This window comes from Labrus bergylta, chromosome 7 (genome assembly GCF_963930695.1).
Source record: "Labrus bergylta chromosome 7, fLabBer1.1, whole genome shotgun sequence".
In the NCBI taxonomy this organism is placed as follows: Eukaryota; Metazoa; Chordata; class Actinopteri; order Labriformes; family Labridae; genus Labrus; species Labrus bergylta.
Genome location: NC_089201.1, coordinates 15907423 through 15919000, shown reverse-complemented (window position 1 = coordinate 15919000; position 11578 = coordinate 15907423). Strand labels below are relative to the sequence as shown.

Below are 11578 nucleotides of genomic sequence, written 5' to 3'. Positions count from 1 at the left end.
GTAAAACCAACTTAAATAATGCAACATGGAAACATTGTACTTAGTTATATTTCCCCGCTGTGGCACAACAAATGGAGACAAGAAGTTCTCATTTTCATGAAGTGTTTCAGTGTAAATGAAAATAGTTTGGAAGTGAATGTGAATATTTATTTATAAGGAAAATGTACTTAGAGTATCAAAAGCAGAAGTATTATGTATGGTTTATGTCTTTTTCCAAAGTACGAGGTGACAGTTTAACTAGCTTATATAATTATATATTCTGCATACAAATTTATTTCAGGGGTGCTGAGATGATGATTGAGCGATGCTTCAGGCCCCAGATAAAGGGTCAAAAATCATATCCTGATAAATTCTTCTGAAATTCTGAAGACGAATGACACAGATTGAGGGAAATGTTTCTGATTACCTTACTTTCCAACACAGGAAATAGTTAGTGTGTTAAATGTCTTCTTTTTTTTTTTAATCTTTATAATATTATATTGATTTATATTTATATTTGTGCTGTAACGTCATTATTTATCCTACGCGGAACCAATGTTTACATATCAGTTCCGGGTCGGATTTATTTTTCTGTAACACACTTTCCATGGCTGTCAGGTCACAGTGGTCCTAACTTGTGTTGCGGTATCTTCTTCTCGCTGTAGTGTTACGGTTTAGCCACCGTTTATGTAAGTCATTTAAACATCTAATCACACTTTAATCACCTAATGTTTGTTTTGAATCTACAGAATCTGTTTATTGAAGTAATGTTTGGAGGAGAAGCTAACTTAGCATCGCGCTAGTTATCTATGTAGCTTTAGTTAGCCGAGTGTTACCTAAAGAACTACAAATACACTTTGTACACATGGTGTTAACATGAGAAATTATAACCAACTAAAGCAGAGACGAGTTTTCTTAAAAGGTTATTCAACATGTCATATTCAAATGAGGTATCACTCATGTACTTTAATGTTTAATGTTTTTATCTCAGAATAATAAATAGACCAGACACTGAACTCACACTATGGTGCAACAGTTTCACAATGTTTGCCTTGTTCTTTTTAATGGAACTCATCTTATTCTTTTGACACCTCCCCATATTGAAAAATATCCAATACATATTTGATCGCAACAAAAAAAAAAGTGTCCATGAGATGTAACACACCCATTCATACACCTTCATACGACGCTGACGAAGCAGTGGGAGCAACCTGGGGGTTAAGTGTCTTGTAGGGATGTAAGGATGAATCGTAAAATCGTGATAAATGGATTCAAAGGTGTCAAGATTCACATCGGTACTCTGAAAAATGAATCGCAATAATATAGTGAGCAGCTGCAGAGCAAGATTTTGAAATTGAGGACGCACCACCGTCTTTCAAATCGGAGGTGTGGAAGCATTTTGGCTTCCCCAAGACAGAAAATGAAAGAGGTGAGAAGATAACAGACGAGACAAAAACTGTGTGCAAATATTTTAAGAAGACGGGGCACTACAAAAATAACACAACCAACAAGATGCAGCATTTAATCTACAGCCCAATGAGAAGCTCCAATCACCTCCCCTAAAGGAATCTTTAACAGTCATCATTTGTCTACAGTCTCATTTTGTAAAATAAATCGTGAGAGAATCGTATTGTATCATGAGTTGAGTGAATTGTTACATCCCTAGTGTTTTGCCCTAGGACACATACGACATGTGGCTGCAGGAACCGGGGATCGAACCCTCGACCTTCCAGCTGAGCCACAGCAGTATCAAGATCACAATTTGAATCAGGATACCTTACAACCAATCAGGATATGATACATGATCACGCTCATGCTTCTGTCTGATTTTAAAGATTAGGAAGTTTTAATGCAGTGATTAGTCGTCTTTTTGGATGATGAAAGCTGACTTCTTCTGTTTTTCCCCCTAGATGTGATGTCAGATAAGCGCCAGCGTGCCAGAGTCCAGGGCTCCTGGGCCAAACACTCAGGACCAAAAGGTGATTTAAGAGTCGTTATGAGTCAGTGAATTGTTGGTCAAGAATCCCTCTCCCTACTCGCTGCTCCCCAAAGACTTGGCCCATTATTAGTTGTTTTACACAATACATTACAGCACAGTCTGTACCCAAAGCGCCCTGTTTGATACATTTTAAAAAGTGTTTGTTTTTTACAGGTTCAGTCCAAAACAACCAACAACCTAAAAGTGTCCACACTGCTCCTACTTCTTGGGGATGTGGGCCACAGAAAACGCCTCAGACATTTGAGTACCACCAGCCCGCCAAAGTAAACGACACACACACACACACACACACACACACACACACACACACAGTTTTAGAATGAAACGCTTGCCTCCTTTTTCTCTGCTGTGACATTTGTTTTTTTTCTTTTCAGCAACTCAGAGAGGCTCCACCTGAAAAGTTGATAGAGTAAGTTAAACTTTGCATTCTCGCATGATAGACCTCTCTAGAGTTTAATTTAATGTGACATCTGTTTAAAAATGATTATCAGTCCACTATCTCGTGATGTTTTTGGTTCTTATTTGGCCAAATACCAGGTCTACTAATGAACTCAATTTGGCTCTTGACAGAAATGCAGGTGATTATGAGATTAGCTGCGGACCATCAGGAATGTCCAGGTGAGTAGAATCTAAACCCTCCATTTGAAGTATGTGTATATAAAACTAGTAAATTACAAAGGGGACTACAAAACATTTCTGTGACAGTACCAAATATGTATTTATTGACTCATCTGTGATTGCATTTAAAGTCCACTAGATGGCAGTCATTGCATCAGCAATATGTATGTAGCGAAGACTAAATGTCATGCCTCCGAGTCCTACCTCACTTTTGTTTTTCATAAGAAGTATAGAGATAATAAGACAGAGATGTTTAACCATTGTGGTTTTAGATTTTTAGATGTCTGGGGTGCCTACCTCCAGACTCTTTTGAACATCAGCTACATACCCCACACCTTACTTTTTGGGTTACTTAGTCGGTGTAAGTGTGTATTTTGTCTTTCTCTCCGTCCAGGCTGCGGCTGCTTCCCGGGTTTCTCTCCCCAGACGAGGCAGACTGGATGTTCAGTAAGCTGCTAGCAGAGCTTCCTTGGTCCCAGAAGACCAACTTCAGACAGGGTGGGTACCAGCCAGGGCTGTAAGAGTAAGCAGAATATAAGGAGCTAAATGTGATCCAGTGATGCACACTGCAGGTTGAAATGGGTTTCCCCACTGCAGCTGCTTTTTCTAAGGTTTGGATCGAGATCATTTACTGAAAGCAAGTAGCTTGTCTACAAACCCATAATGACATTTCAGATTCTTTCATTTTACATCAGGGAGCTAAACAAGGACGTCCAGTCTCAGGCTGTTTATTCAATCTTATCATTGAACTGTAAGCAGAAAGAAATAAGGTCAGAAAAGAAGGTTAAAGGCATATTGAATACATGAAATATTATTCTGCTGTGATGACATCATTCTGCTGATGGGTCATTTTAGTTTTTGGTACTGTGAAGAGTATTACTTCTTCTTGTCCTCATCTCTGGGACCGGTTCATTGTACATGTAAAGAAAGTTGTTGGAGAGTCAACACCTCGACCACAGCTGCGAAACACTCTGAATTTGTTATTTGGATCAAAGAATGTGTTTGGACATTTTAAGTGCACATCTGGGTTTCATAAACACAGAATCAGTGATACACAACCAATGTGTTCACCTCAAGTAGATAGAAAGCAGAGTAATTCTAGCAAGAAGAGCATGGCTGCAGGTTTTTTGCTAAGACTAAGACAGAGTAAAAAGTTCCTGTGAAAGGAAAGAATAAGTCACATTGTACCCGGACTTCATACAGTGAGCCTGTTGAGCTGCAGTCAGACTCGGCCTCTCAGAAGCCGCCCCTCTGTCAGCTGGCTCTCGTCCATCTCGTGTGTTACTCTGCGATAGCTCCGTGGCAGAAGAATAGCATCATAAAAGACAAGTGAGCAAGATGATTCCAGCCATAGTTCACAGCTGCAGGTTGTGTAATCTCAATCCATCACTGCTCAGACTTTGTCAACAAAGTCCATGTGATGTTTGGGTTATAGAGGAAGGACTGGGAGGGGGGACCTTGTCACCAGTCACCTCTCCTACATCCTTTCTGACTTCTTTTAAACCCTGGTGACTCAGTTTTTCCGACCATTACTCAGGTCTCCCAAATTTAATCCTGTCAAGAATTTGTTTAGATTTTCCTCTGATAGCAGATCTTTACTGACAGAGTGCAATGTTTGATCCATGACCACACATATTTGAAATAATAACTCCCAGAGTCCCTAAAATAATTTAATACCATAAAAAGCCAGGGCTGCTTGAGCAGTTTGTTTTGGCCGGCCAGATGCCAGAGAATCGCTTCTTGAAAGGGAGCTGGTTGTTTCCCAGATAAACACCAAAAACCACAGAGAATAACCAAGCGGCAACCTCTGTGGTTTAAAAAATCAAACCAAGGCTGGAGTGTAAAATCCTGCAGTTCATCGAGGGTCCGCTTGAGGCTGGTAGTCAAATTCACACCACATTCAAAAAAGCCGTTTTTACAGCATAAATAAACATGTTTACAGCCTGGTACAAAAAACTAAATAGGTCTGATTAGTTATTGTCATCACTGGCTCACATTGTAGGGGGATGACTTTTTCTTTTACACATCTGTTTTGATTTTATGAATGTCACGTCTTATCCAGAGTGAGGAGTGTAGCTGACATGATTGACAGGTGAGCGCCATGTAACAGTTTGTCAGGAGGCTTAAAACCCGCCTCAGCTCCAGCTCTCAGCCTGTCGCAGGTTGACTGAAAGTTAGACTGAGACAGGATTTCCGACATGGCGGCTGCTGCTGATGAGCCTCCAGAGCCCCCTGCAGGAACAGATGGGTGACGTTACGCAGGCTTCATCTTTTAATATTTACGGTTTATGGAGAATAACAGACAGAAATTTTTTAATTGAGATGTTTACCTTGCCTTACCACAGCTACAAAAAGATTCATGTGACGTAGCAGATAATCACCGCAATATGTATTGAGAGGAATACGTGAATAATTGTGGGCTTTCATCCTCTACATACACTCGTGATCATTCAACACAAAAGAGGTCATTTAAAAACACACTACATCTTTTCTTCTCTTTTGAAGTTAAAACTGTTGTGACCCAATTACTGCGGCAAAATGCAGATGATCATCCATAATTTTTTTCCCTTTATCTGAAAGAAAAAAAAGAGACTACAGTTCAGTAAGTTTTGAGGTGAAATGAGAACGTCTCGTCAAACCTTAAGCAAAAGCAGTCTGCTCTAAAGGCGCAGAGATGTACATAGATATAGAAAAAACTACTTTTTGTTAAAAAGATCCCTTCCACAAACACATAAAATCAGCCAAACGCAACTCTTGGGAATATTACAATTATAAGTAAGACAACTGAGATGAGGGGTTTTAGCAATTATCAAAGCAGTTTCTGTGTCTGTAGCTTTAAATGTAAATGAGCTGTGTCTGACCACGCCCCCTCTCTGGAAGAGCTTGGGTGTACTCGGGTTTTCTCGCTCCATGCTCCATTGTTTACGGTGAGATGGCAGACTCAGAGGGCAGAAGAAACACCTAGCTGTGGGAGTGTCACCCACCTGGGGGAGGGGCTACTGCTCTTTGTGATGTCATGAAGGGAAAATCTCCAAACGGCCTGTTTGAGCACACATTTTCTGAAAAGTGGAGCAGGCAGAAGACGGAGAGGATGGACTTTTCTCATGATTGGGGGGTTTGTTGACAGACTAGAGACACATATTAGAGTTAGAAAAACATGGTGAAGTTAATTTGCATAATATGTGACCTTTAATGGTTAGGTTCAGCTGCTTTGGGTTATTTCAGGAGTGGAAATGCAAAGAATCTTTCCTTGGCGAGAAAATCCCACTGCCCTTTGCTCTTTCTCCTGAGTCTTGGGGTCAGAGTGGACTTTATGCGCTGAGACAAGGAGCCCTTTGACTAAATAATGTCAACATGCAAAACCACAAAGCTTTTGTTTTTCATCCATAAGAACGTTAATCACCACTTTGTTAATTTTCAAATATCAGCTCTAAAACTGGATATCAAATCTACGTTCTGCCTGAGAACTATTCAATGTGTCTGTACTAGAAAAATATCTAAATGCACTTTGAATGGACCTAGTTGTACAGATAGGCTGAAATATGTTCTAATAATGGTCTAAATTGTTTCTTTTGAGGTAAAGCTGTATTTATTTGTTTGTGTGCGTTGGTGCAGGTGAGGCGTACGACGAGCCCAGAATGACCTGCTGGTACGGAGAGTTGCCTTATACGTATGCTCGCTCCACTATGGCTCCAAACTCAGAGGTTAGATCATCTCTGTAAACATTATGGTCTTTCACTTTCTGTGTTTTTCTTTTTATTCTTAGTTTTTCTTGATTTGTTCTTTTTTGTTTTGTTGACAGTTACTCTCCTTATTTATCACCTTAAGTTACTTTCCCTTTTTTTTTTTTTAGTGGCATCCTTTGCTGTTAACCCTTTGCGGTGTGGTGGAGCAGGCGAGCGGGTGCAGCTTTAACTCCCTGCTGTGTAACCTTTACCGAGACGGACATGACAGCATCGGCTGGCACAGTGACGACGAGGCCTCTTTGGGTGACAAGCCCACCATCGCCTCGCTCAGTCTGGGCGACATCAGAGTGTTCAGCCTCCGCAAGCAGCCTCCACCGGTGAGAAGAGATCCAATAAAGCAAAAATAGTCCCCAAAAACGACTTTTGAGAGATTTTGGTAAAAGTAGAAGCAGTGATTCAAACTTGTTTTTAATCTAATGGTGATAAAGAAAGTTTTATTTTTGTTTTGCTTAACATCGACCATAAATTCCGCTCTCAGTTTTATTAAAGTAGTCTCACAAAGTGTTGGGCTTCTTAAACCTGCAGACACTCTATAATCTATAAGCAACCTTTGCTGTTTCTCACGAGCTCGTTTGACAGTTACACTTTACTCCAGGTTCAACCGTTCATCTCCTACTTCTATTTAATAAAGCAGAACTGAGCTGAAAATCCTGATCAGAAAATCAGAATAGCTACAAGGTGAAGAAGAGGAACACTGGACATAGAGTGAAGGCTTAAGTCAGGTGTTGTGTTTAGACTCAGCAGAACATTTGGACCTCTACATTTAATAGATCATGGGTTTAAATGAGTGGTTCTCTCAAAAAGCGTGTTTATACATGTTGTATACATTGTACCGAATGTGTATGTGAGTGTGTTTCTGGTGTGGGACAGCTGGACATTCTCTTCATTTTGTTTTTGTTAGGAGGAAAATGGTGACTACACGTATGTGGAGCGTATCCGGGTTCCTCTGAGTCACGGGACACTTCTGCTGATGTCAGGAGCGACACAGGACGACTGGCAGGTAAGTTCCTCCAATCGAATGAAATGACCCACTAGGCTGAAAGAATAATAAACATGATACGTGATTGATGAGGATTCAGGTTCAGGTGGATTTAAAGTCTGCTTGTATTTTTGTTTTGTTTATTTTTCATGTTTTTACTGTAGATCGATGTCTTCTTCCTTTTGCTTTTTTTGTGTGATCGTCTTGACTTGCATAAGCTACCTCAGGTTTCCTCTGTTGATACCAAACCAACTCCCTAAAACATGGATGACTAAAACATGGACGCATCTCAGTGTCTGCACCCCTTGGTTTCTTTTATTTCTTGGGCCTTTTAGCCTTTATTGGACAGGACAGCTGAGGAGAGACAGGAAATGTCGGGAGGACAGAGTAGGGGATGACATGCAGCTGAGGTCGGAGTCGAACCCACAGTTGCTGCCTCTGCACATAGGGCACGCAACATATCCGCTAGGCCACTGGTGCTCCCCACCCCTTGGTTTCTGAAGCAGAGATTTTAAGCCCAATGATGGCGGTCTGCATTTTGGAAATGCTGTCTGAAACTAACCAAGAAACAGGCAAAGGGCTGGAGCTGAGGCACACTTCCTAATTGGCTTCATATTTCAACACTGGAGGATGTCGCCTTTGAAGAATCCTTGCTTCTGTCATTTTCAAAAACATCTGCACTTTATCCCTGTAAAAAACAGAGTAATCCAGTTGAAATGCAAAATGAATGTTACTACTTTAAAGCTCATCTCATATGCACCGTAAAATTATTTGTATCTGCCATTGACAAATGTACCACCAAAGAAAAGAAAAAGATGTTCAATAATAACAACTAAATATTAACAGATAATATATTGAAATAGACTTTGAGCTAAACTTTCATGGCAACAGAAACCACAGTCAGGTACCTCATGCCACCTTGAATAATCAGAGTAAATAGGCGTGCTCTGGAAACCTCAACCTGGATAAGGTCACATGAAGACCTCACTCACCTGCCCTGATCTGTGCATGCGTGCGACCGACTGGGCTGGAGAGAGAACAGCAGAGCTTCAGCATAATGAGAGTGATTTGCTTGACAATGGAGACAGAGGACAGGTTTATACGAGTGCATGAAAGAGGATGAGAGGCCTGGAGTGTGAGTGTGTAGCTGCTTTCTGATGGAAGCCGTTTTTGTTGCACTCAGCGGTGAGTTTATGTGCTTTCACAATAGTTTTAATGTCACTGTAAGTAAACCCTTTAAGCCTTTGGAAGAGTTCATGTCTGCAGGCATTTACAATTGGGAGGAAAGCTGGTATGGGATTTTTGCAAAGTTAAACCTCCATGGCTGAGAAAGTTGGCCTGCACTGAAATGACAAAAAAAAACGCATTTCCTTAAGTGGCCACTTGAGGCTGGCTCCAAGAGTGAATCAATCCCTATTAAAGCTCTTAAGTCCGACCGGAAACAAAGGGTGCTGATAGGCAAAGCACAACATTGACAGCTGTTCTTGAGAGCTCTAATCAGCCTCAAAACCATCCTAAATATCGCCATCGTCAATTTCAAACAAAGCCATCGTCATCATTATCATCATTATCGTCATCAATAATATCAAGTACGTAAGTGTTCATGAAAGAGCTGGGTATTTAGCTTTCTCTTAAAGGGACTCTGCAGATTGAATGGAGTTTGGTACTTTCCTTCCACCACCAGGGGGCGACAGAGAGGAAGAGTCTAGTTAGATACTTAGGGCCCTGTTGTGAAGGTTGGATCAGATGCCTTTCATTGGCAGAGCAGAGGGCGGGAGGGAGGGAGTGTAGACCTGGATGATAGTGAAGTGATGGGAGAATTTCAGAGACTGCTGGAGGAGTTCAAGCTTTAAAGGATAAAAAAAAAAAAAGAAGGTCACATGTGTTTTATGGTGACGCCTCCCCGAGTATCTGAACAAAGGTTTCATCTCCCTCTTAAAGATCCTGCCAGAGAAAGATCACAGTGTCCATTAATTTTCTCTCCTCGTCTGCCTAATGAAACCTTTTGGCTCAAATGGAAAACTTTGTAAGCGAGTGCTAGATATTTAACTAAGCCTGTGCACCCTGCTGAAGCACTTCATTTGTTTTGAAAAGGGATAAAGGTGTTTTCTTTCTGCATGTTCCAGTCTTTCTTTTGGCAATGACGTGGAGAAAACAAACCTTTCCCCTCCTCCTGAGATGTAGGGGAAGAAGGAGTGTGTGTTTGTGTGTCTTTTAAGCTGCTCATTTTAAAGGCAGGGTTGATAACTTTCTCCAGATCCACTTTTTCTGACTTTGGTTGAGATTGTCTTTAGGTCCTGACAGAAATGAATAACTCATGTTCTCTGAAAAAGGAACAAAGAAAATCCGTCATCTGTAGCAGTTTGTAAGCCTGTAAAAACTTCCACCAATGTCTGCCACGAGGTACCAATCTGATGAACCAATCAGGCGCCTCCCTGTCTCCCTGCTCGTTCTCTACCTCTTGCGTGCTCTAACTCACACTCAAAGCACGTCACAGAAGACAGAGTTTATACTGTGAGTTTGTCGTTGGCCTTTGTGAGTTGTAAAATATGTATGATGATAAAGTTTAGTGTTTACTCTGCATTCATGTCCTTTGTTGTTGTTGTGATTCTTTCTTTCTTGCTTTTTATTCGTATTATATTTTTTTTCTTTTCTACCCGCTGTTATTTGCGTCCCCGCTTTCATGCTGTGAGCTCGACGTCACTGTAAATGAGGGAAACCTCAGTGTCTGTCGAGTTAAAGTAAAGGGTTTGAATTGAATTGAAAATATAAAAATACAAATGTTTGTGCGTCTCTGTCTCCACCAGCATCAAGTGGCTAAAGAGTACCATGACCGAGGACCTCGCATTAACCTGACCTTCAGAACCATTTACCCGGAGCCGGAGGGCCACAGGGCAGGGACCAAGCTGAGATTCACAGCCAAGCAGTCATAAACTCCCCCCCCTGAGAGGCAGGTACTTTAGACACAACGACGTTTGATTCAGGGGAGTTTGAGTTTAAGTGGGACTGAACCTGATAAGGGCCGACATCAGCTTTTCTGAAAGGAGTTGTGTGACTGTGGAGATCACACAGGGACGGTTTGACTTTCAGCTGCACCTGTATTCACCTGTTGCACAAACAGACGGACATAATACAGAGAGACGACAGATATAAAGAGTCCAAATAAGACCCTGAAGACTTTAAAAGTGTTTACTACATACTTTAAATGTATTTGTTCATTTAAAACAGATAGTTATTTATGTTCATTAAAAAAAAAAAAAAAAAAAAGCATGTTAGTGTTTCAAACTTGTACTTTGACCCAAACAGCTGGTCATGAGAAGTGTGTTTCTGTACACAGGCTCACTGTTGATGTGACCTTAAATGATTCCCCGCCTTGTTTCTCTTTGGGAGCTTTTGGAGAAAAAAACATGTGCTATTAAAAGTTAAGGAGCTGCTAAAAAGGCTAATTAAGCCAATTACAGCTCATGGGTAATGAGCCTCCCCGTGTGTGGGGAGTCTGTGGTCCTCGGGGGCAGGCGGCCCAGGTTTCGGTTACAAATCTGTCCCGTCTTTCCCACTCTCTCCTGCCCTGGTTTCCAGCTCTGTTCACTCTCCTCATTCTCCAGTGGGGGCACGAGGGGCCCAGAGAAAAAAAAAAAGGAAGAAATTCAAGTATTTTCAAACCACAGTTTAAAGATAGATTCTGTGTATACGATCGATAATCAAAAGAAAGGAAGAGTAAAATGCTTCATGAGGCAAATTTCCTGGTACTTGCATGCCTACTGTTTAAAGGACTTTTGTACTTTTCCAATGTCATCTTTGCATCTGAAACTGCATACATTGAGGAGAGCAGGGGGGAGATAAACGTAACCTCAAAGGCCCACATGAAGGGACATTCTGCCCTAAAGAGAAGAAAGTTGTGTTTTTGATCGCTGTGGTTTTGAAATAAAATAAAATAAACGTTTTTGAATTCTCTTCTATTGTGTCCTTTGTTGCTGCGATGCATGATAAGCATTAGGTGATTGATACAGTGTATATTTATTCTTGTCATTTTGAGCTTTGATATCCTTGGGGGTAAACATTCTTTATTGATAGGCAACTTAAACTGTAAACACCGTCGTGTGCAAGGATGTTTGTCATGACAACATGATGCCACAAAGGTACATCGTGTTTACCAAATACCGAGAGCACTGAAAGGTTCTCTGCAGGACCTCTGAGACTGACAGCCCGTCTTGTAGTGAAGTGATGGAAACAGTTTCCTGCTTCATTACTTCTCGT

The 11578-nt window shown here is 41.1% G+C and overlaps 1 protein-coding gene across 1 annotated transcript; it reads left to right on the top strand.

The window, feature by feature from the left end:
• Positions 1–557: 557 nt before the first annotated feature.
• alkbh3 (alkB homolog 3, alpha-ketoglutarate dependent dioxygenase) lies at positions 558–11275 on the top strand. Its single transcript, XM_020636439.3, has 10 exons — positions 558–668; positions 1890–1958; positions 2132–2241; positions 2353–2387; positions 2549–2596; positions 2991–3094; positions 6212–6300; positions 6450–6659; positions 7244–7342; positions 10129–11275. The coding sequence occupies exons 2-10, from the start codon at positions 1895–1897 to the stop codon at positions 10252–10254; spliced, it is 885 nt and encodes a 294-aa protein (XP_020492095.1). The 5' UTR covers positions 558–668; positions 1890–1894; the 3' UTR covers positions 10255–11275.
• Positions 11276–11578: the final 303 nt, after the last annotated feature.

Coding starts and splice junctions, on each gene's coding strand:
- alkbh3 (XM_020636439.3), top strand. CDS start 1,895: ATGTCAGATAAGCGCCAGCGTGCCAGAGTCCAGGGCTCCTGGGCCAAA. Junction 2,242..2,352: donor AGTACCACCAGCCCGCCAAA/GTAAACGACACA, acceptor TTTTCTTTTCAG/CAACTCAGAGAGGCTCCACC. Junction 2,597..2,990: donor GGACCATCAGGAATGTCCAG/GTGAGTAGAATC, acceptor CTCTCCGTCCAG/GCTGCGGCTGCTTCCCGGGT.